Source organism: Ambystoma mexicanum, unplaced genomic scaffold (assembly GCF_040938575.1).
Source record: "Ambystoma mexicanum isolate Mex_15411 unplaced genomic scaffold, UKY_AmexF1_1 Mex_scaf73, whole genome shotgun sequence".
Lineage (NCBI taxonomy): Eukaryota > Metazoa > Chordata > Amphibia > Caudata > Ambystomatidae > Ambystoma > Ambystoma mexicanum.
The window spans coordinates 812687-838954 of record NW_027182492.1 but is presented as its reverse complement, the minus strand read 5'-3'; the positions used below and the strand labels follow the sequence as shown (position 1 = coordinate 838954).

General features: G+C 45.4%; 1 protein-coding gene across 2 annotated transcripts in view; it reads left to right on the top strand.

The window, feature by feature from the left end:
• The window catches only part of LOC138562835 (olfactomedin-4-like), a 503030-nt gene that overhangs the window by 384863 nt on the left and 91899 nt on the right, over nucleotides 1-26268 (top strand). Inside the window, exon 1 of one of the 2 annotated variants that reach the window (XM_069642807.1) lies at nucleotides 18694-18750. The exons of the other annotated variant lie outside the window; for it this stretch is intronic. Coding sequence (XP_069498908.1) covers nucleotides 18694-18750 — 57 coding nt within the window. Of the gene's footprint in view, nucleotides 1-18693; nucleotides 18751-26268 lie in introns of those variants that run through there. 2 annotated transcript variants of the gene reach the window in all.

The following is a 26268-nucleotide window of genomic DNA, read 5'->3' as shown; positions in this document are numbered from 1 at the left end:
TATAGCGCCCCCCCTCCATAAAATGTTTCTCCATGCCCAGGAACAGGGCACCCTCCCACCAGATTTGTGTAAGGCAACCATCGTGGTTATTCCCAAACCAGACAAACCCCCTGATGGGTGCACCTCCTACAGGCCTATATCGCTAATTAACAGTGAAGCCAAGGGCCTCACCAAACTCCTAGCTAACCGATTACAATCGGTCACCCCCACACTGGTCCACCCGGACCAATGCGGCTTTATGCAACATAAATCGGCTCTACTGAATTTGCGACGCCTCCATCTGGCACTAGAACGAGCACCCATTATAGATACACCAATAGCTTTTCTGGCAGTATATTTTGAGAAGGCGTTTGATTCTATCCGGTGGGACAGCCTTTGGGAAATCATGCGACGCATGGGGTTTGGAGATGCCTTCTTGGGATGGGTACAACTACTCTATACAAATACCCAGGCAGAAGTCAGGGTGAATGTATGGCTCACTCAATCCTTCCCTCTCAGCAGGGGCACGCGGCGGGGATGCCCCCTCTCTCCCCTTCTCTTTGCCCTTGTGATTGAGCCACTTGCTCTGTGGCTCTGTCAGAGCATGGCCTGGACGGGATTTAGATGGCCAGAGAGACACGAAGACCGGACATCACTGTATGCAGATGACCTTCTGATATATCTGGGAGACCCGGCCTAGTCTTGCCCTACAGTAACGCGGATGCTCATCCGCTTTGGTGAGTTTAGCGGGCTGAAAATTAATTGGGGGAAATCCGTTCATTTTCCGGTAAAAGGAGGAGTGCAGGCCACCCCCTGGACTGTCCGTACCGAGTGGAGTGGCATGGCTTTCGATATCTGGGGATTTGGATATCCGGGGATCTGTCTGGGTACGTAAAACATAATTTCCAACCGGGTAAGGGTAGAGCCGCACTCTTCAAGATGATGACTCTCCCGAGATTTCTCTATGTTTTACAGAATGCACCTCTCAAGGTCCCAGAATCTGAATTTGATCGGGTAGAGACACTTCTTAGAGAACTTATATGGGGTCGAGGTCAACCTCGCATTGCGCTAACTATGCTTCAAAGATTGATTTGGGAAGGTGAGATGGGAGTGCCCGCCTCCAAACCTATTACTGGGCTTCACAGTTGGCAGTGGTTAACGACGTGCTCCAAGGCGACCGGGAACTACCCCACATCTCACACAACAAACCAATCACAACACTATATACAGACCACACCACACTATTTTACACGAGAATCTCACCCCCATGGCATGCACCAACGGAATACCGCTCTTTCTTTCCGATCATAACATCCTGAAGATCCCCATTACGAGCTGTAAATGATGTCCGCACAACCCCAAACACCACCCGTTGACCGTCCCAGATTTCTTAAACAGCTCACTTGGAACGTGAACAGAATGGGGTCCGGGATCAAAAGGCGCCTTATTACGCAGCTTTTGAATAGACACTCGCCCTAAATGGCTCTGATAACCGAGACACACCTGGCTGGGTCAAAATGTGCCTTTTTTAAAGAACCAACTACCGTCTCGTGTTCCACGCTGGATACACAATGGGATCCAGTGGTACTCTTATCCTGATACATAAACGCGTCCCGTTTGTTCCACAAATTGTAGAGCAGGACCCCAGGGGTCGATATGTGTTAATCCTAGGAACGCTTTAGGGTGAGAAGCTGGCTATTGCATCAGTGTATTCTCCACCGGGATTGGGGCAAGAATTGTTAGACGACCTGACCACTCTTATGGGAAAACAACAACCCGACATGTGGATTCTGAGGGGAGACTTCAACGACGCCATGAGTAATATCATGGATCGCACCCATCTCAGACAACGGAACCCAGACACCCCCATGAAATTGGCTAACTTCATATCTGCCTTGGGCCTCCAGGATGTGTGGCGGGAACTAGACCCCGGAACTAAGGGATATTCGTTTCACTCGGGAGCCCACGGCTCCATGTCTAGGCTGGACTACTTCTTCCTTTCGAACACCGACCTGCACAGGGCAGTGTCCGCAGAGCTGCTCCCCCGTGCCATCTCGGACCATTCACCATTGATGATGGAACTACGAATGCATGGCATAGTCCCCCCCTCGAACATGGAGTCTGAACAATTATTACCGTGGGTTCCCCAAATTGAATGATCGCCTCACTGAGGTAACTTACGAATACTTTGAAATCAATGAAGCTGCAGTGGACAGCCCAGTGACAATATTGGGAAGCCTATAAAATGGTGCTAAGGGGAGAGATAATCTCCTGGACAGCGAATAGAAAGAAAGAGCAGCTCCAACTGATAGTAGAAGCGGAAGGGGAAATGAATAACTAGGAAAGTAGGTACATTCTCGACCCAATGCCCGAGATCCATGGGTCCCTCAAACACGCTACAGAGTGCCTTCGGAATAGGGTGATGGATAACGCCAAACAGGCCCACTGGCATTCCAGAGCAAGGATATATGATTTTGGGGACAAGGCGGGCAAAATGCTAGCTTGGCTCGAAAAAAGAGATGAGGAGCAACGCCATGTCTGGGAAATACTCACTCCACACAACAAACGGTGCCAGTCTGACTCCGAGATAGCGGAAGCTTTCGCTGAATTCTATGCTGACCTGTATCGGGCTCCAGCTCTCCGACTGGACCCCTCCCTTCTAGACGATATCACACTATCATCTCCCACAGCGCAACAGAAGGAGCAATTAGACCTTGACCTCTCGAATGCAGAAATTGCAGAGGCCATAACAGAATGGCAAGCGGGGAAAACACTGTGCCCCAACAGATTCCCAGTTGAAACCTGGCAAAAGCTGGGCGGGACAATATAGCGCCCCCCCTCCATAAAATGTTTCTCCATGCCCAGGAACAGGGCACCCTCCCACCAGATTTGTGTAAGGCAACCATCGTGGTTATTCCCAAACCAGACAAACCCCCTGATGGGTGCACCTCCTACAGGCCTATATCGCTAATTAACAGTGAAGCCAAGGGCCTCACCAAACTCCTAGCTAACCGATTACAATCGGTCACCCCCACACTGGTCCACCCGGACCAATGCGGCTTTATGCAACATAAATCGGCTCTACTGAATTTGCGACGCCTCCATCTGGCACTAGAACGAGCACCCATTATAGATACACCAATAGCTTTTCTGGCAGTATATTTTGAGAAGGCGTTTGATTCTATCCGGTGGGACAGCCTTTGGGAAATCATGCGACGCATGGGGTTTGGAGATGCCTTCTTGGGATGGGTACAACTACTCTATACAAATACCCAGGCAGAAGTCAGGGTGAATGTATGGCTCACTCAATCCTTCCCTCTCAGCAGGGGCACGCGGCGGGGATGCCCCCTCTCTCCCCTTCTCTTTGCCCTTGTGATTGAGCCACTTGCTCTGTGGCTCTGTCAGAGCATGGCCTGGACGGGATTTAGATGGCCAGAGAGACACGAAGACCGGACATCACTGTATGCAGATGACCTTCTGATATATCTGGGAGACCCGGCCTAGTCTTGCCCTACAGTAACGCGGATGCTCATCCGCTTTGGTGAGTTTAGCGGGCTGAAAATTAATTGGGGGAAATCCGTTCATTTTCCGGTAAAAGGAGGAGTGCAGGCCACCCCCTGGACTGTCCGTACCGAGTGGAGTGGCATGGCTTTCGATATCTGGGGATTTGGATATCCGGGGATCTGTCTGGGTACGTAAAACATAATTTCCAACCGGGTAAGGGTAGAGCCGCACTCTTCAAGATGATGACTCTCCCGAGATTTCTCTATGTTTTACAGAATGCACCTCTCAAGGTCCCAGAATCTGAATTTGATCGGGTAGAGACACTTCTTAGAGAACTTATATGGGGTCGAGGTCAACCTCGCATTGCGCTAACTATGCTTCAAAGATTGATTTGGGAAGGTGAGATGGGAGTGCCCGCCTCCAAACCTATTACTGGGCTTCACAGTTGGCAGTGGTTAACGACGTGCTCCAAGGCGACCGGGAACTACCCCACATACATGCTGAGATGGCGGCCATTCATGACTCGGACCCACTTTGCCTGCTATACCAACCCCCTCCGAGACCCCCCCCACCTACAACCACAGCGCACATTATTACTGTTTGGAAACTGGCACATAATTTTGTAGGGTGGAAAAATAAAATAACCGCTGCGCAACCCCTGTGGCAAAACAACAATCTGACCGAAATTGGGAAACTGGAGCCATGGACTAGATGGAGGGAGGCGGGGATTCTGAAGGTTGGGGACATCCTTGTAGATCGGAAACCGGCCTCGTTCGGCGCTCTGCAATCACAATTCCAGATTCCGAGTACCGAACGATACCACTATATACCGCTGATCCATGCTCTGAAAACCCACATACCAACGGACGCCACTGTACCTGATTATACTCCCATAGAGCGCAATATGCTGCAAGCATTCATCCCCACCAAATGAACCTCCATCCTATATAATGCTATATCATCCTTTGCCACCCCTGAACTGAATAGATTAAAAGCCAAATGGGAAATAGATGTAGGAGGAATAGACCCAGAGGACTGGATCCAGGTGCTCATCATGCATCCACGCGAGATTGCCATCTCTTCTAGGCTTCACCTTGTACAGTTAAAAATCTTGCATCGAGTATACTACCCTAGAACACACTTATATGGTTGGAAACGGGCCCCTAACCCAAACTGTCTCCGATGTGGGGAGGAAGAGGGAACTTTCACACATATTCTATGGACATGCCCCAGATTCAAACCTTCTGGAGTCCTGGCCCGTGCCATACCGTTAGATCTGAGGGTTTTACTCTTAGGCATACCCAACTAGATTGAGGTTAATAAATGGGAAAGGCTGCTCCTAAACACAGCAATGGGGTTGATGAAGCGTAACATAGCGCAGAAATGGGGAGCCCCAGAATCTCTGTTGCTGGATCAATGGATAACAGATATGGACACTTGCGCTATGGTGGAACGCAGGGTCTACAATGCAAGTGGCTGCCCCAAAAAAGCCTCTAAAATATGGGAGAGGTGGGAAGAAGGTACGACTTAAGAATCCCTGACACAAAGGCTGAGACTCTGAATAATATACAAAAGTACTTATATGAAAAGCTTCCTTGTGATTGATGCCATGTGAAAGACCATTTGATTATGAATGGACATGCTAGTCCTTATGGTGTTTTGTTTTGTGATTTATGCTTAAAACAATAAAAAATGTTTTATGAAAAAAACAATCACAGCCTGACCTGACCCCCTCATAAATACTCCATCACTGCTAAGGACACTCACATGGAACCTCTCTCCGGTCCTCCACTCTCCTTCTCCCTATTGAACACATGCTCTCTTATGCAACATGGGACAGAGGTAGAAGACTTGCTCCTGCACTCTAATTTTGATTTTCTCGCAATCCCTCAGTCTTGGCTCAGTGACTCCATTCCTACCGATGCCACCTTAGCTGTCCCACCAGACTACGAGATCTTCTGGGATGATTGTGAAAGCATGAAAGGGGGGGGGGGTTGCTTTGTTGTTTAAGACTCAGTATCATTGTCACATCTCACCCCAACAACCCCATGATGACTGTGAATCTTTACTGGCAAAGCTGCGTATCAATGAAAACACGTCATTCACGATTGTTGTCATCTATAGGCCCCCCAAGACCTCTTCCTTTGTTTGAAGAACAACTTCTGAGCCTTCTTAACAAAACCACCAATGTGAACACGCCAATCATCTTACTAGGGGATATTAACCTCTGGGCTAATGTGGCTACAGACAAAGCTGCACAGTCGCTTCTGGCCGCACTTAATGCTATAGGGTTTGCCCAACAGGTCAATGGTCCTACTCATATAGGGGGTCATACATTAGATTGGATCTTATCGCATCAGGTCTCTATCTCTGCACCTTCCATCTTCCCCAGTCCCTGGTCTGATCACTATCTTTTGATCTTTCTTGTTAACCTCCTGCTATCTCCTCCCAGAGTTGATGCTGTGCCAAGACTATCTATTAAGACTGGAAGTCTAAAAAATCATACTACTGAGAAATTATCCCACCCTCTTAATCTTAAACTGGGCAGTCTCGAGAATTTTAACAATGCTTCCTACCTGGCTCTCCACCTCACCAATACACTTAGCTCAGTCATGGAAGCCTTAGTGCCCCCCATTACCAGGGGGGTGAAACCTGAAACCTTGAATCAAACTTATTTCAGTGATGAAATTCTGACCCTTAGACATCTCAAGAGGTCCACCGAATGAGCCTGGTGGAAACAGTCTTCCCCAGCAACGTTAGAGTCCTATAAACTGGCAGTGAAGAACTTCAAGGCCACTGTCATGCATGCCAAATCCTGTCATTACAACAAGAGAATCCTGCTGGCCAAATCAATCTCAAGGGAACTATTCGCCGTTCTGAGGGAAATTAAGAGCAAACCTCATATCAAGTTCGCACCACATAAGGACTCTGCCTGGTGCCAAACTATTCATGACACCTTTACTGCCAAAGTCACATCACATCTGCAATCTGTAACAGGGATCAGTCCGGTATCCCAGGGGTTCCTCTGAGAGCACAGAGCACCTCCACTCCCTGCTGTTAAAGTTCAATCAGTATTCTCCTTTTCCCAGAGCACCATGGCTGAAATCACATGGATCATAACCAGCATGAAGCCCACCTTATGTAAGGGTGACTCTTGCCCCTCAAGGCTTCTGGTCAGCTGCCTTGATGTCTTTGGCCCCTGGGTGACCATACTGATTAACCTGTCCTTCATCAAAGGGTGTGTCCCCATCCATCTTAAAGAAGCATTGCTCCCCCTCTATTTAAAAAGGATAATCTTGATCCGCTTCTGGTAAAAAACTACCACCCAATTACAAATGTGCCCTTCCTCCTTAAAATCATGGATCAGGTTGCATATCTGCAATTCCAGAAATTCATTGAGGAAAATGGCATACTGGGCCCCTGGCAACCCGGCTTCAGAGCTCAACAGGGCACAGAGACCGCCATGCTTGACCTGAAATCGAAGCTCTCGTCCATTATTGATCAAGGCCATACGGCCCTTCCTATGTTGTTGGACCTCTCTGCCGCTTTTGACCTGGTCGACCATGATCTCCTGGTGACCAGGTTACAATCCCTGGTAGGATGTTCTATGACAGCAACGCAGTTGGTGGCCTCGTTTCTGGTACCCCGTACTGCAAGAGTTGCCATAGATGATGCTTGCTCCTCACCCACATTAGTTACCTGTGGGGTACCACATGGTTCGTCCCTTTCACCCACTTTATTTAACATCTACATCCTGCCTCTGCTGGCAATTCTTGATGACCTGGGTGTCCTGTATACTAACTATGCAGATGACACCCAGGTCATGCGAAAACTCTCAGGCACCTACTCCCAGGCCTCTAGCCACATGTTAAAGAAACAGGACCCAGAGTATGCTAACTTCTCCTTCACCAACACCACCATCCCGGTCTCCAAGAGCGTGAAAACTATGGGTGTTACGTTGGATGCAGGACTAATCATGAGACAGCACGTCGACAAGACTCACACATCATGTGGTCTCATTTAAACCTGCTCAGCCATATTTGCCCTTTTCTCTCACAGAAAAAGATGTCTTTGCTGGCCTACGCCCTAATCAACTCACACCTTGACTATTGCAATAGTGTGTAGGCAGGCACTGCTCAATCAAACTTCTCTGCTCTTCAAATTACCCAAAATGGGGCAGTAAGAGCAGCTCTAGGTCTCCCTAGACAGCATCATATCTCTGAGGCAAGAAGATAATTGCACTGGCTGCATGTGAGGCAACGTGTTTCTCATAAGATCCTGACATTAACCTACAAATGCCTGGCCCACGATGCTCCATTCGATCTTACGGAGCGTCTGAAGCCCTACTTGCCCTCACGCCCCCTCAGTCACAAGAGCAGGCAAAACTTGTTCAGTCAAGATTCAGGTTTGCTAGATATGGGGGGACAAGCTTTGATGTCCTAGCCTCTGATATCTGGAGCTCTATCTCTCTGGATCTCAAAGAAACCTAAACAACATCTGAGTTTAAAAAAAGACTGAAGACCTATCTGTTCAACACGCCCTCAATCTAAGCCACCCTGACACCCGCTACTCTGACTCTGCCCTTCCTGTTGTCTTGTCTTGTTTGTTCTTTGTGCATCCTGAGGCCCTCGGGCGAGCTGGCGCTTACCAAAGATTAAAAATAAATAAATACTATTCCTTTTTCTGCTCTTATCTCATCAAAATACTTATCCTGTCTCTTCTTTGCTGACGATACTCAAGTCTTTCTTTTCTTTTCATACTTCACCCATTCTCTTCACTCTTCTGTCTCTTAGCCATCCAACATTGGATGTCCTATCAGTACCTGTGCCTTAACCCCACTAAAACTGAGGTTCCATGTTTTCCTGACTCTACTAATCCCACAACTGTCCCTCCACCTGCTTTTCCCTTCCTTCCATCCTCCCTGTACTTTTCCTCCTCGGCTCGCAATCTCTGTCTTACTTTTGACTCTTCACTTTCCTTTTCCTCCCACATCTCAATCACTGCTCGCACTTGTTGCTTTTTTCTTTTTAATATTTGTTGGGCCAGTCCATTTCGATCATTTCATGTCACTAGACTTCTTATTACAGCCTTTTTATTTCCTGTATCGAATACTGCTCCACTTTCCTGCTCGGACTCGTTGTTTATCATCTTACCCCTCTTCAGTCAGCATATAACTCTGATATTTACCTTCTTTTTTCCATTCCTCCTCATTCTTCTATTACCTCTTTTCTCCCATCCATTTCTATTTTCCCTTTAATTCTTGAATTCTCTTTCATTTTCTCACCATTGTTTAGAAATCCATCTATGGACTCACTCCCTCTTATCCCTCCTCTGTCATTTCCTTCTACTCTCTCTCTTGTTCACTCTGCTCACAATCTGAATTTCTTATTACAGTTCCAAAACCCCCTTGTACTGGTTTTTAAATTTTTATTTTATGGTTTAAAGTGCTGGCCTAGCTCGAGAGCAGCAGAGTGCTGTACAGTGTGGGTAGCCAGCATTTGGCTTGGCATCTTTTAAAAGTATAACACAAGGCGAATTCGAGGTGTGCCAGGTAATTGAAGCGCTTGGGCTAAGAAACATACAGAGGTGATAATACTCGAGTAGACACAGAGTCAGAGTAAGTGGAAAAGCTGCTGTACCCCAGAGGGGCTAGTAGGTACCTCTAGCCTACTACCAAGTGACCAAGGAAAAAGGGGAGTAGCTCCTCATTCTGGGTACGCTGCTTTTTAAACAGTTTTAGAAGAAAACAAATATTGTGCACCTAATTAAGGTTGGGATCATTTCACAATGTAGTATTTTTCAGATAAAATGTTGAAAACACAAAAACCTTTCATAACAAAGACATTATTTATAGTAAAGTGAATTTGAAACAGGTCTGCCGACACGTGTTTCGACCCAACACCGGGTGCTTTTCAAGGCAAAACTGTACATTGGTAGAACAAAAAATAATAAATAATACCATTAGACATAACATCATGATAAGAACAAAAGACATATAAAAAAAAAGATTGGATATACCCCATGCAGTGAGGTATATGTGTGGTCCACCATACAAATCAGAAAACAAAGCAAATATTAGCATTACACTCAATGCATGGAAAAAGGGCCCATAACACCGGGGAAAACACAAAAGAGAACACACATTTGTTGAATAGCAAATGTAAAAATGCATTGCCAATGCTGATGGTGAGTAACATCATGTCCAGAACAGAAGATTGAAGAACCGGTTAACCCATAAAGGCCGGGAGGGGAGAAGTATGGAGAAAGGAAATAATTCCTAATTAGCAATCAGGAAAAGACACGATAACAAGTGGTGATGCAGTATAAATGAATAGCCACCACAAAGATTTGCAAGTGAGTTGCCCATTCCTTGACCGTTCAAGTCAAATGTGAAGGGCTGGGTGCAAAAGAGACAGTAAGTTGCGGTGGCATGCCAAATCCAATGTTTATTAGGTGCACTAATGACAAACAATCGTGGAGGTGTCCAACTCCTATTAACTGAGCCCATAGGAAGCAGTGCACAAGTCTAAATAGTGTGATGATTTAAGATACATACTTCGCCTTCCGACCTACTTCCAACATGGCCGCGCTTCTACACCAAGAAATAGCCCGCGCCACTGTCTAGTTGATGCTGATTCCAAGATGGCCGCCGCAGCAGTACCCATCTCAAGCGTGCTGTTCGGGCTAGCTGTTCATTCCCAGGAAGCCTCTCAACCTTCCATCATCACTTCCTGTTTCCCCACTTATAATCCAGCGACACCAGAAAGAAGACGCGTTGCTACTCTCATAGGAACCGGCATACGCTTCGTAAGTTCATCTTGTTAGGATTACGAAGGTCTCTCTCTCCAATTCAATCCTTTTTGTCCTTGTTTACTTACGTCCTTATTTCCTATTCCTCTCTCTTTTCTTAGAAGGCAGAACGATACCTTTCATTGTCATTTCCGGGATCAGATCTGATTGATCTACGTCTGAGCACGTGTAGACCCTGTGCTTTGGAGGCACAGCCCACACCTTTCTCAACATCTCCCTCCAGGGAGCTACTAGGTACGCATCTGTTTCCCATCCTTCCTTTCGGTCGTCTCTTGGCGATCGGAGTTCCGCATCTCACTGTCAATTCCTTCTCTTCAGCGATATCCTGCTGGAATCTTTCAGACGAACCTTATCTTTCCAGGCTGGCTCAAAAAGACTTGTAAGTCAAACGGTAGGCTTATTCCCTTGTCTATTCTACTCTTATAGGATTAGAAATCTCCACCCTAATCTTCCGGTTTTCCTTTCTGTAACCTTAGTGCCATCCCACCTTTTGCAAATCTCACGGAGATTCCCTACCTCTCTGCTCTCTTCATGTTAAACGCATGCTAAGATCTAAGAACCTTTAAATTAGGACTCCCTCTTTCCCAGCAGAATATCAGGTTTAACAGTGTCTATTTTCTATCCACTTGCTGTAGTTCAGTTCCGAAAGCAAAGCGTTAAATCTACCAGTAGAATAACCAGACCAGCCTTCTTCACCAGGTCAACTCACTTCTTCGGCCGGTCTACGCTGGAAAACAACGTTCAATAGCAGCTCTTCTGGGGTTTTATTCCCCACGAGGGTTTCCCTCGGAGTTTCTCGAAGGGCAAGCGTCTTGCAGGCCCTTCGAGGAGTCCTCAGGGGAATTCCTACCATTCTTCAAGGGCTCACACGAAGTTCCTAGAAACACCAGGTCTTCTTCCGATACCTGTTACTGATACACAGCCCGGTAGGTGGTCTTTTGTTTCTTCCCAGTATTATTTTGGAACAAATTCGTAGTGCATTCATAACAAATAGAGAGAGGGGGGATAGTCCAGGTGGAATAAGAGTTGGGATTAGGTAACCAGGCCCATATATGACAAAGATAGAAAATTGTTCACCGTAGATATGGTGGAAAAAGTCACTCCAGGATTGGATTGGTTACAATTGTTCACAAAAATAACGAACAAGCTGTGGACAAAAACAAAAGTGGCGTGCTAAGCAATGGGATAACAAATGCGGGATCTAGTTTATAAAGATTATCATGAGGTTTAAGTGAAAATACCTGAAAAAACAGAAGTGCGACCGGAGTCTAGTGGTGCAGGTGGGCATGAAAAAAGATTCCTGAAAAAATACTGGGCAGGCATCCAAGTTATATCTTCGTGTAGGAGCCTTGAGGGCAGTAAGGAACTAGGGTCTAATGTTATGGAAGAAATGTTCGATGCTTGCTGAGCAAGCTTAGTACACGTATCCAAATAGCGGCCTCATAGTGGAGCCTAAAACAAAAGGACCAAAAAAGAAAGTATATGCATGCATGTCAGTCAAGCCATTGGAGAGTTAATCTCGCAGGTAAGCAAAGATGATTTTTCCACGAGGTAATTACAAAGAAACCCGAGGAGTTACATGACATACCTGGGTCAAGGGGTTAGTTCCCCAAAGTTCCTGGAACTGGTAATATGAACGGACGCTGGTTTCTGACCCTGAAAGACCTCTGTTCGGTCAGAATAAAAACTTCCTACTGTTGCGCAAAGGTGATGTAGTCGCGTAGGACGTTGCCATCACGTGATTACGTGCATCAGAGTCCGGAAGAATCCCACGTAGATGCAACCCAATGCAATGTACGTGAAACGTTAATTTTAACCAACGATATGGAGTTAAGTGCAATGCGTTAATTTGTAAAAAGGCATTGCTAGACAGGCTGTATGGTCCAAAACAGAAGACGTTGGCAATAAAAATCAATTATTAGCACGTAGAAATTAATTGTTGAATGTGGACAAGTGGGATCATGTCTTGGGGCTAAGAAAAACCAACAAGGTAAAAGGCAACTCTGCCTCTTGCCAGATAGAGGAAATGTGCATGAATGGGTATATTCCCAAACCTGTGTGACCCTATGAAAGGAACATGGTAAAAGGAAAGAACAGGATAGAGAGGAATCCAAGCACGTTTGGAACCATAATGGTGCTTGTGGTTGATATGATAAACATATTGAATGTTGTCGTCAAAATGGCCAGAGATGTTTTTAAAAGGGCAGGAAAAAGAGGGAGGACACCAAAACACAATTCAAATTGTAAGTTCTGACGTCACCTGCTCGTGACACCTGTTCTAAGACAACTAGAAGTAGTAAAGTGGACGGGAAAGAAAGGTAAAATGAAAAATGGCAACATAGTGAGCACTGTACCAGCATTGAATATATTGCAAATATTGTAGTTACAAAAAGACATTCACAGTTCTGAATCCTTATTTAATCCCAGTCTGGTGCATCTGAGTTTAGCAATGGTCCGTGCCTCAAGTTGTCAAAATAGTAATTGCTGGTTACCTCTTCTTGGGTGAGCATGCGCTTGTAGCAATCCAATAAACCGTAAGTCCTTCACAGAATCCAATTGGTGATGGGTTTGTCAATGTATTGCAAGAGGCAGTTTTGGATCTTGACTTTTATGGTGAGCAAAATGTTCACGCATGCGAACCCACAATTCTCTAATTGTGGAACCAACATAGACTTTCTGGCAAACACACAAGATTGCATAAACAATGTATTTGGGTTTACAATTAATGAAATCCCGGATCTGAATTTTCAGACCGTGATGGCATGTGGAAACATTCTGACTGAGTATAAATTGGTAAAAACTGCACATGCCACATTTGAAGAAACCAATTGGTTTAGGCTTGAGCCATGTTTGGGGCTGTGGGTGAGCAGGCTTAGGTTCGTGGAACGAGGGACAGAGATGGTTTCTAAGGGTTTTATTTCTAGTGAAAACTAGTTTTGGTCCTTTTGAGATATAGGCTTGTAGATCAGGATCAAGGCATAGTAAATGCCAATGTTTGTTAAGTAATTGGTACATATTATCACTGTCCTGAGCAAATTTGGTAATAAACTGAACTTCAGTATGGTTTGGAATGTCTTTGGATTTTGGATTGGTCAAGATCAAATCTCTTGTGATCGAATTAGAGCGTTCAAAGCCTTTGTTGATACGTGAAGCTGAATAACCTCGTTCTGAGAACCACTGCCTCATCAATGAGCACTCCTGTTCATAGGCAGACTGGGAGCTGCAATTACGATGAGCATGGTAGAATTCACCAAAGGAAATATTATTTATAACCGAACGTCTGTGGCAGCTCGAAGCATGTAGAATGGCATTCACAGCAGTAGTTTTTATAAAGGTTTGTTTGTGGATAACCCCATTGATGATTTGAATCTTTAAATCTAAGAATTCCAATACATTAGGGCTCACATGCCCGGAGAATTCGATCTCAAAGCTATTCTGATTCAGATATTCTGAAAAGGCTGTAAACCGTTCAGCCGTGCCATTCCAAATTAACAGAACATCGTCAATGTACCTTTTCCAGACAACTATGTTTGAGTTGAATTCATGAACACCAAAAATGTGATTGTACTCAAAAAATCCCATATAAGCATTCCGCGTGTGTACCATTCCTGAATAAGGGATTTTATATTCAACACTGTTTGCTTGGTAGGGTTACCTGGTAGTAATTTGTAGCAACCTGGGGTAGTGAGATGGTCATTAGCCGTGCTAATATAGTCATGGGTATTCATAATGGCAATGTTGTGGCCTTTGTCAGCCTCTTTGATAACGATACTGGTATCCTGCATGAGGTTCTTAAGTGCCACTTTTTCTAAGGGTGAAAGATTGCATTTAGAATAATACGAACCAGTTGTTGTATGGTCCATATATTTATGTATATCCTGAATCACGGCCTGATAAAAGGTGTCAATCACACTTTCATTAGGAAAAGGTGGAACAAATTTGGATTTGGGCTTATGTTCTAATAGTTGAAGATTCTGTTGGTGAATGCCTAACTCTTGTTGTAGTAGGGTAGGTGTGGAATATAGGTCATCTGTTAGTGACATTAGTAGCTGAGTATCTTCAATATCTGCTATAGTAAGATTGCTAACCGGTTCTTGAGACTGGCTTGATGCGTATGTTTTGACTTGATTATGGAAAAACGTTTTCAATTTAAGCTTATGAATAAATTTGAAGAGATCGATCTGAAATTCAATAAGATCCGATTGACAACTGGGTGCAAAAGACAAACCTTTATTCAGAAGGGACAACTCTGCCGCGGACAAAGCTTTGCTGGAGAGGTTAAACACTATGTTCTGAGAATGGGCTTGGATTGGAGATTCTTGAGGCTGGAGCGAGTTTGTCGTCTGTTTATGTTTCTCCCTATATCTGGCCCTTGATCCTCTTCCTCTTCCTCCTCAGAGGATGTGGTTGGAGTTGTGGTAGTTCACCCTAAATGGACATTAAAGCGTACTTGTTTATTAATTGGAACATTGGGATTAGAGATATTACCCTTCTTGTAACATTTAATTTCAGCCAAAAAAAACCTTCTACGGTGGGTAAGTGCTGGGGTGAGGCTGCCCTCCCCTTTGTCAGAGATCATGGGTCATCATTCTTCTTCTGATTCAATTTCAGAAGAGACTGGAGTAACAGTAGGTGTATTAATTGTAGGTCTGATGTTATCATGATCAAATTTAGCTTGAAAAGTATACACTCGATCATTATTGTAGTCTCTTTCGTCACAAAAGAATTTCCGAAATTTACGGATTTTGATTTCATCCTGGTAGTCTTTGAGCAGAGCATGCATTTTATCATAATTCTTATCCTTGACAGCAATTGGGTTATTCATAGTTTCAATTTCTTTTTTCAAAGTATCAATTTGTAATGTTACACGTGCATGTCCGCGTTCTGCGTGTGTAACAAGTAGCTTAAGCATCTTTTCAGAGCTGAGAGTAAGATTCTCTTCCCACTCTTGGGCAAGATCTTGGTCGCCATCATGAGTGAAGACTGGGAAGATCAGGATGCGAAGGCCTCTTGGGACCATACTGTGTTCTATATAGTTAAGTAATGAGACCTTTTCCCAATACTTATTAATTTCGCGCTTGGATAAGCGTTCTTATCGTACAAATTTATTTGAAAGTGTCTCTGCAGATTTGCCATTACTAGTAAAGGCATTACTCAGACTTCCTTTAGGAGAGAACAGGCCACCCTATCTCGTTCGCGATTGGCCAAGTATTCTGCCATACTGAGGTGAGCAACAGTAAAATACCAGAAAAAACCCAGCAAGCCTCACCCGGATAAACTTTAACACAAGGAGAATTCGAGGTGTGCTGGCTAATTGAAGCGCTTCGACTAAGAAACATACGGGTTGATAATACTCGAGTAAACACAGAGTCAGAGTAAGTGGAAAATCTGCTGCACCCCAGAGGGGCTAGTAGGTACCTCTAACCTACTAACAAGTGACCAAGGAAAAAGGGGAGTAGCTCCTCATTCTGGGTACGCTGTTTTTTAAACGATTTTAGAAGAAAACAAATATTGCGCACCTAAATAAGGTTGGGATAATTTCACAATGTAGTATTTTTCAGACAAAATGTTGAAAACACAAAAACTTTTGTTAACAAAGACATTATTTATGGTAAAGTGAATTTGAAACAGGTCTGTCGACACGTGTTTCGACCTAACACCGGGTCCTTTTCAAGGCAAAACTGTACATTGGTAGAACAAAAAATAATAAATAATAAATAATACCATTAGATATAACATCATGATAAGAACAAAAGACATTAAAAAAAAACAGATTGGATATACCCCATGCAGTGGGGTATATGTGTGGTCCACCATATAAATCAGAAAACAAAGCAAATATTAGCATTACACCCAATGCATGGAAAAAGGGCCAATAACACTAGAGAAAACACAAAAGAGAACACACATATGTTGAATGGCAAATATAAAAATGTATTACCAATGTTGATGGTGAGTAACGTCATATCCAGAACAGAAAATTGAAGAACCGGGTGACCCAAAAAGGCCGGGAGGGGAGAAGTATGGAGAAAGGAAATAATTCCTAATTAGCAATCAGGAAAAGATACGATAACAAGTGGTGATGCGGTATACATGAGTAGCCACCACAAAGATTTGCAAGTGAGTTGCCCATTCCTTGACCATCCGAGTCAAACATGAAGGGTTGGGTGCAAAAGAGACAGAATGTTGCGGTGGCATGCCAAATCCAATGTCTATTAGGTGCACTAATGACAAACAATCATGGAGGTGTCCAACTAGTGCACCTAATAAACATTGGATTTGCCATGCCACCGCAACTTACTGTCTCTTTTGTACGCAACCCTTCACCCTTCAATCTTCTGTTCTGGACATGACGTTACTCACCATCAACATTGGTAATGCATTTTTATATTTGCCGTTCAACATATGTGTGTTCTCTTCTGTGTTTTCTCTGGTGTTATTGGCCCCTTTTCCATGCATTGGGTGTAATGCTAATATTTGCTTTGTTTTCTGATTTGTATGGTGGACCATACATATACCCCACTGCATGGAGTATATCCAATCTGTTTTTTATTTATGTCTTTTGTTCTTATCATGATGTTATACCTAATGGTATTATTTATTTATTTTTGTTCTACCAATGTACAGTTTTGCCTTGAAAAGGACCCGTGTTGGGTCGAAACACATGTCAGCAGACCTGTTTCAAATTCACTTTACCATAAAAAATGTCTTTGTTAACAAACGTTTTTGTGTTTTCAACATTTTGTCTGAAAAATACTACATTGTGAAATTATCCCAACCTTATTTAGGTGCGCAATATTTGTTTTCTTCTAAAACCATTTAAAAAGCAGCGTACCCAGAATAAGGAGCTACTCCCCTTTTTCCTTGGTCATCTTTTAAAAGTAGCTCAGTACTGTGAGTTGAGGTCTGTGTGTCGGTATGTGTGTTCATTGGAATTAGTCCTTGGTCAGATGTTGTTGAAAAAGCCATGTTTTGAGAGATTTGCAAAATTTGAGAAATTGATAATTGTGGGGGCATTCCGAGCCAACAGAGGTATCGTGTTCCATAGGGTGGGAGCGTGACAAGAGAAGGATTCTTTGCAGATCCTCTGTTTGCGGATGAGTTGTGATTCAAGCCAGTTGGTCAATTTGTTGTGCGAGGAGCATTTGCCATCAGATATGTGGAGCTTAGCCACGAGATAGTGTGTGGCACACACTCCTCACTGCCGGGTTTTGCTCATTTTCTCTTTTAGCACCCAATCACTGGAACTCTGTTCCACTTTTTATCCGCTCCTCTCCTTCTCATCAACTATTGCATACTTAGCTTAAAGCTCACCTACTCTCTACTCTGTGAAATTAATGATTTCTTCTTTTCATCTGTTTGTTTGGCTTCAGCCTTTGTCATTATTTCTTTAGCAAAAAGGCGCTAATTAAATATATGCAAATGTAAATACAAATGGTGGCTGCTTGTTTCTGTTATGCGTTTTTCTTGCATTGGTATTTTTTACTAATTACCTAATTAAGGGTACATTTTTTTACCACACTGCCCAATTCATGTTTCACAATTAAATGAATCTACACAAAACTATTACCACATGCAATATTACTGCAGGTTGTACTAGTGCATTCCAAACCATGCCATTTGCCTTTGGAGACCTATGGCCATTCAAAATGGGGCATAACTGAAGGATCTGCATGACACGGAATCGTGTTACCGCATGCTTCGTGCATGCAGTAACGGTAAAAGAGTTTTGCAGCATTACAAACGTGATGGCGCCAAAATCTTAATGAGGCACCCTGTGTGATCCCCTAAGATGAGGAGACCACATGCATAGTGATTATGAATAGAGCTGTATTATGTTTGTTCGCATTGCTCTGGATTTTAATGATTTTTTTCTGGTATTCTTCAATCAGTAATGCCTTTGAGATAGGCTTGACTTGCTCTGGGAAGGTAGTTCTTTCTGCTACTGTTGGGCCTGTGATACCACCTCTTCCCCATCATTCCCTCTCCTCCCCCGCAGCTCCCCATGACCTTTCACGGCCTTCTCCAGTTATTTGCACTGCCCTTTTTATTCCATGCCAGCAAGGCGCGCACTATGTAAATCCCATGCATATGTGGATCAATGACTACTGTAAGTGCGTGCCTTATCACGTGTATAGCAAGCCACAAAACGGCAATGACCTGGAGAAAATGCTACTGTTGCTGCGCTTATCTTAAGCACGTATGTAATGATTCGTTGAATCGCTGAATCGCTATTTCCTGGTGGTCCAGTCCGAAGGTCGGATTTCTTCGCAAATTAGATTAATCATGTACCAAAAGTTGACCTGGTGGTACCATACCCCCTGCCCCCTCCCCCCAATGTCCATCTATAAAAGCGGAATGTGCGTCTAGGTTGATGCCAGTTCAGCAGAGACGTTCAGGATGTTGCTGTGCCTGCTCCTCGCCGCATCCCTCGTCCAGGGCCACGCAGCGTCCTCAGTGAGTATTTCACTTCTCGCATTTAAAACAGATGTACTTCATGGACGAAATAATCTGACGCAGTGAAAGGTGAGAGACATGCATGAAATGCCTTTCAACCAATCCAAGACATTCCTGGAATAAAGTAAAAGCATTAGATTTAGCATCATACCTGACCTGCTCCCTCTAAAATAGGGATCTTAGCCTAGATGTAGACAAGTTCGGTCATCAAGAGCCCCACAACACACCAGGCTTTCAGAATAACACCTAACTGTGTAAATAGTTTGCATCCAGATCGACTAAATTCAAATGTCTTCATGTGGATATCAGGAAAACATGGAGCGGGTGTTATTTTTTTCTTTTTTCGGACCAGGCCTGAAGAGCCATTCTTGCCTAGCCCACCTTAAGGCATAGGGGAATTTGGAAGGCACGCAGGAGGGAAAATAACATCCCTGGCATTTCACAGGACGCTTATCCCCAAGGGTCCCATCCATTAGAAAGTGTTCCTCCAAATCTCTCTCCTCACCACCCCTGCTCCCCTCTCGCACCATAATGTGATTCTGCAGTGCTCTTGCTCTGTGGTGTTTTCCTCATAGTCTCACCCTCACTCATAAGTTTGAAATACACACCACATCCTGGAATCCGTCACCTTCTCGCTTGAATGTACTCAGTTGCCCAGTGCCACCTATTCTAGCTGTATAAAATAAGTATAAATAAGGACCGGTTGGTCCTTCCAGTGGGGACATTTTGCTGTCTTCTCTAGATCTGCAGCCCCGCTTAGTTTGCCACTCTAGGCCTATTGTTCAGTACTATTACTCTCAGTGTCAGACCTTCTTACGTGCAGTATTTTATAAGCATTTTATAACCATTCCATTAAAAAAAGGAGCCTTCCGAGCCTCCTCCTACTTATCGCTTTCCACAATGTCTAGTTCAACGTCTGTTGAAAGTGCCTGCTTTTTAGGCTGTGTATTTTCTTGGAGGATTTGCTTGTATTTATCATGTTCACGCTGCGTTCTTTCCCACGGAATATGTATGTTTATCGCCTTAAGCCACTCTTCAAAAAACCTGTGGTTTAAGCAGGCACCATTGTGTGTGCTCATCTCTGAGCTCTCCACTGTCTGCCTTAACCCCTTAGTGGTTGTGGCCTCCAGAATCAGGCATAGCTTTCATACCCTCTTTGCTCCCAAGCTATAATGACTCCTCCCGATGTCTAATGGGCAATTAACACATAGGGGCTCATGTTTCATGGGGGCCTATGATATGAGTTATTTATAACGTGCTTAATACCCAGAGGTTTCTAAGCACGGACTCAGGGATCGAACCTCTGTTGCTCCATGTCGTCTTGCTTCCAAGGCGAGCATGTTGTCCATGTGCCATCCTCCCGAGACCTGCATAACGTTAATGGAAGGCGTAGAAGCCTTGTGCAAGGCTATTAGAGCTGCCATTAATTTTACTCCCCATTTTCCTTCATTTGTATGGCAGAGAGGAGTGAAGGAACACAACTCGCGTTTCTGTCACCTTCCTTCCTCTTCACCATACAAATGCTCCAGCATTTGCGCAGACATGGATTTTAATGTCGGCACACTTGCTGGATATTCCTATGGGGTCTGTCTGCTTTATGATGCACCCGCATAAAGCATCATAAAGCAGGCAGATCGCATAGGGATCCAGTGTACATGCTACCTGCCTAGCTTGCATGGCAGGCAGCGTTTACAATTAAAATTAAACCCAGCCCGACATGCGAGCATGTCGGGCAGGGTTTAATTGTATTTGTGAATCCTGGTTATTATGTGTGCATGGTAAGCAGTGTTCATAATTGAAACTAAACCCTGCATGGCATTCAAGCATGCCAGACAGCGTTTACTCACTTTGCACGGCGGAGTGCAAAAGTGCAGGGCAAAAGGTGGCTTTCACATGCGTACGCCACCTATTGCATTGCACTTTTTCACTCTGCCATGCAAATGCCGAACATTTACTGGAGGGGGCCTGATTACGTCTGTGCAAATTTACCAGGTCCCTGCTGTCAAATTATGAACTGGAGCAACATGAACACCACAGTGGTAGGAGCAATACGTATTTGGGAGTGTTGGTGGTCAAGTTAAAACGTGACTTTAATGGTAAGTAAAGTAAGCAAAGAGAATTTGTATATTAAATGTGGTTTTGTTTTGCAGTGTTTAAATAACAAGGTTGTCTTGATCAGTTAAGTATTTTAATTGCAAGTTTGGTGGAACTGAAGTGGGTACAACATTGAAATTGATATTGATATTGTATCTGTATCGCGCTCGTACGTAAGTGGTTCAGAGCGCGACAAGGCAAGTGAGGTGAACAAGGGAGGACAAAAACAATGATCTTACTAGGCCCAGTGACATTGAGAACGTGCAAGTGCAAGGGAGAGGAAGAAGCGGAAAAGTGCATGGGGGGGAGGGCTGAGCAAGGAGAAAATAAATAAAACAATCAATAAGAGCAACAAACAGAGGTAGTGCAGCCAGCAAGATGCAAGTGCTGGGTATAAGGCAGCAGACAGGATGTGCCAGATAAGTGCAGAAAAACAGGTGGGGTGGGGGGGACTGTAGGGTAACAGATACCGACCCCAGTGTAAGGGATTGCCAGGAGGCAGTGCTTGAGAAGGTACCTGGGCCTGAAAGTCAGAGGGTACCCAGGTGCACAATGCCAAGACAGAACAGATCAGCAGGGGATAGGAAGCGAGAAGGCAGAAGCAAAGAGGAAGGTCTTGAGGTGCTTACGGAACCGGAGATGATTCTCCTCAAGTTTAGAGGTGGAGGAGCAAAGAGCTTGGGAGGGAAGGTATTTACGGAGGGGGAGTTGAAGGTATTTTGGACCCAGGCCCCAGAAAACCTTGTGAACAATGGAAAGGGTCTTGAAATTAATCCTTGCAGCCACTGGGAGCCAATGGAGAGATTTCAGGGCTGGAGAGATATGATCCCAGGGCTTAAGGCCAAGGACAAGTCTCACAGTCCTGTTCTGGATAGGTTGCAAAGGGTGGAGAGTAGAAGCAGGTAGATTTAGGAAGAGAATGTTGCAATAGTCCAACCTAGAGAGACCCAGGGCTCGAGAGACAGTGAGCTTCTGGGGAAAGGAGTGGAAAGGTAAAATACCTCTGTGGAGGTGCAGTAGTAAGTTGGATTTTCTGGAGACATCGGAGAGGTGTGCGGAGAAGGATAGCGTGGAGTGAAAGATGACCCAGAGGTTCTTAGCCTCACAGGTGGGGGGTAGAGGGAGGGCCAAGGGAGGCCAGCCAAAGAGTGACAGGAAAGGAGGGTGAAGGTGTGCCAATGAGGAGGATCTCCGTCTTTCTGGCATTCAGGCAGAGATCATTGGCGGCACACCAATCCTGAATGGCAGATAGGCAGTCGGAGATGAGAGAAGGAGAAGAGGTGGCAGAGGGAAGCCTGAAAATTAGTTGGGTGTCATCCGCATAGCACTGGAAATTGGAGCAGAATATGTCAATGCAGTGGGCAAGAGTTGGCAGGTATTGGTGGAAAAGCCAGGGTGAGAGGTTAGATCCCTGGGGAACACCACAGGTAGAAAGGGAGCTAGATGAAAGGAAGTACCATATTTGGACCTGGGAGGATCGATCAGAGAGGAAAGAGGTCAGCCAGGCCAAACCCTGATCGGTGATACCCAGGTTGTCATGGAGACGGTTGAGCAGGATCGTATGGTTGAATGTGTCGAAGGCAGAGGAGAGATCGAGTAGGATGAGGATAGAGTGCATGTTAGAGTCAAGGTTGGAAAGCAGATCTTCACGGATGTTCAGGCGAGCAGTTACCATGACTCTGGCTGCTCTAAAGCCAGACTGATGGTCATGGAGACAACCAACATAGTCAGAGTGAAAGTTAAGCTGTGAGATGGCCAGCTTTTCCAGAGGTTTTCCCAGAAAAGGAGTAATGGAGATTGGGTGATAGTTAGCCAGGCATAAGGGTCGGCTGTGGGTTTCTTGAGAAGAGGGTGCCTAAGAGAGTTCTTCAGAGGGGAGGGGAAGGCTCCTGAGGCAAAGGAATGGTTGCAAAAATCTTCCAGGGCAAGCGCAAGGGTGTCAATGTGGTCCTTGATGGATTTGGAGGAACAGGGAAAAACCTGTTTTGACGAGAATTTTATAGATCAGATTTGTCTAGAAACCTTGTCAGGAGAAAATAGAGGAAAGGATGACAAAGTGGGAAGGGGGTGGCTGTAGGAGGGCCAGAGTTTACAGAATGAGAGGGGAGGAGACAGGAGGGGACGAGAGTGTGGACAGGTTTTCCTGGGTTTTTTAGATGAAGTGAGAGGCAAGGGCCGTGCAGGGGGTCTGGGAAGTGACAGGAGAGGTAGAGACTGTAGCAGGATTGGCCAGCTCCTTGCAGATTTCAAAGAGTTTGGCCAAGTTGTTAGATGCCGCAAAGACACAGGCTTGGATGTGGGATCTCTTCTTAGTGTGGACAGAGAGTCGGTAATGCCTTTGGAGCAGGTGACAGGCCAGTTTGTCAGAGGATGAACATGAAGCCCTCCATTTCCTCTCAGCCACCCTACACTTACATTTCAGTGTAGCTAGGTCAGAGTCATACCAAAAATTGCACTTGGCTTTGGGCTTCAAGTGGATCCTCATGACAGGGGCAAGAGCATCAAGAGTATCAGAAATTGAAGAGTAGAGCATAGATCGGGCTGTGTCAGGATGTGAGTCAGCCAGGTCCAACTGGGGTCCTTCCTATCATCTATCTTCCTTTCTACCTGTGGGGTTCCCCAGGGGTCTAACCTCTCACCCTGGCTCTTCAACCAATACCTGGCAACTCTTGCCCACTGCATTGTCATTTTCTGCTCAAATTTCCAGTGCTACGCTGATGACACTCAACTCATTTTCCGGCTGCCCTCGGACGCCTCCTCTCCCTCTCTCATCTCTCACTGCCTAACTGCCATTCAAGATTGGTCTGCCACCAATGATCTTTGTCTGAATGCCAGCAAGACTGAGATCATCCTCATCGGCACACCATCTCCATCCTTTTCCCTCACCCTCTGGCCTGCCTCCCTTGGCCCTCCTCCCAACCCCTACCTGTGAGGCTAAGAACCTCTGAGTCATCTTTGACTCCTCACTTTCCTTCTCCGCCCATTTCTCTGAGGTTTCTAAAAAGTCAAACTTCCTACTGCACCTCCTCAGAGGCACTCTGCCTTTCCTCTCCTTCCCTCAGAAGCTCACTGTCTCCCAAGCTCTGGTTCTCTCTAGGTTGGACTATTGTAACAGCCTCTTTCTAAATCTACCTGCCTCTACTCTCCTTCCTCTGCAATTTATCCAGAACAGGACTGCAAGACTTGTCCTTGGCCTCAATTCCTGGGATCGTATCTCTCCCACTCTGAAATCTCTCCATTGGCTCCAGTGGATGCAAGGATTAAATTCAAAACCCTCTGCATTGTCCACAAGGCTTTCTGGGGCTTGGGTCCAAAATACCTTCAGCTATCGCTCTGCAAATACCTCCCCTCTCGAGCTCTTCGCTCCTTTACCTATGACTCCCTCCAGGTCAATTGTTTTTCAAAGAAACGAGCTAAAAGTAGATCTCTATCTTCTGCTGGGACCTCCCTCTGGATAAGCCTCCCTGCCACTCTAAAACTTGAGGAGAACCATCTACGTTCAGAAGCACCTCAAGACATTTGTCTTTGCTTCTGCCTTCTCTCCCCCTCTCGCCTGCTGATCTGTTCTCTCTTGGCACTGTGCACCTGGCCACCTTCTGTCCCCTGGGCCCAGGTACCTGCTCACCATGCCACCCTCCTGCACTTGCTCCTGGCCACCCCTTGCACTGGGGACTGTTACTGTGTCCATACAGCCCTCCCCCATTTTCTTCTTTTTCTGCTTTTATCAGACTTACTATGTCTGCTGCCTTAAACACAGCACTTGCCACTTGCTGGCTGCACTACCACTGTTTATTTTCTTTTTATTTTATTTATTATTATTTATCTGCTCTCCTCTGCTCCGCACTTTCCACTCTCCACCTTCCATGCACTTTTCCCCCTTTTCCCTTTCCCATGCACTTGCACGTTCTCAATGTGACTGGGCCTAGTAAGATCGTTTTTGTGTTGTGTTGTTCTCCCCTGTTCCCCTTCCTTGCGTAGTCGCGCTCTGAAACACCTGTGTACGAGCACGATACAAATAAAATATCATATCATATCAGTGGGGGAGGGGGTTAGGGAAAGGAAGGTGGCGGTGAAAAAGCCTCAACTGACACACACTTCATGGGTCGGATGTCGAGAAGGTAGGTGGCAGTGTTGGAGTTGGCTTGGCCTGGGCGGTAGAAAGGGAGAGATAGAAGGAGAGGAGGGAGTGATCACTCCAGGAGGGAGGAGTGGTCAGAGGGATGGAGAGGGGGAGGTTAGAGGAGATCAAGATATCAAGAGTATGCCCTGCACAGTGAGTCGGGCCAGAGGGAGGATAGAAAGGGAGAGGAAATCACAACATCACGGAAGAGTACAGAGGAAGAACAAGGAGAGTCTAGATGGATATTGAGGTCACCAAGAAGGAGGAGTTGAGTGGTGGAGGCCAAAACGGAGGAGAAGAGGTCTGCCCATTCAGAGAGAAATTAGGTGATCTGACCAGGGGGCCGGGAGAGAGTAGCCATGGTAAGATAGTAGCTAGGAGAGAGAGAAAGCCTGCAGAAAAGGCATTTGAAAAGCTTGTGACAGAGCTGGCTGTGAACCATGTCTCGGTAAGACCAAGGACATCGAGGTCAATTTCTTCTAGGAGGTGACATATGTCAGATGAGTGTTTGACAGCAGAGCAAGAGTTGAGAGTGGCAAGATGAAGAAGGTTGCCAGCCTTAAAGCCCTTCTGGGGAGCTGGGGAGTGAGGGCGGTATAGATCAGAGGTACACCCTGTGGAGGTGAGGAAGGAGCCCAAGGTGAGGCAAGAGATGAGGGAGGAGAGTGCAAGGTAGCCAAGGGGGGAGAGTAGGGGACAGCAGGAGATGAAAGGAAATTGATGAGGCGAGGGAAATGCCTCTCAAAGAGGATGAGATTGGCCTGAGGGCCCTGGACCATGATGGTGTCATTTAGATAGACATTAAAGATGACCTTAGAGGAGTCGAAGTGGCCCATTGGGGCTTCCAAACGGGTGCCACCATTAATGGGAGAGGAGGAGAGAGGAGAGATCATGGAGATCATATGAATAGTCAATAGATCTGACGAAGGAACGACAAAGAGGATGTCAGTGAGGGTCGGTCTGGAGGAAGCGCTGCAATTAGGTATCTGCGATGGGGAGACCAGGGTTGGCGACCAAGATATCCTTTTTAAACTTCTTCCTATCAGACTTAGTGAGAAGGGAAGGATAGCTGATGGAGAAGCAGTTGGAGAAGATAGGGGAAATAGAAAGCGCCATGAGTGCGTAGAGAGGGCAGGAAAGAGAAGAACAGGGACAACAGTGTGGAACAGTCACTGGGCCAGCAGGTTACAGAGAAGCATGTCATTCTAGCAAAAATGGGAACAAGTCTACACCAGAACACTGCTAGTTCAACCCGATGCAAAATGCACAAGCACAGCTAAGTTTGAATTTCAAATACAATGCAC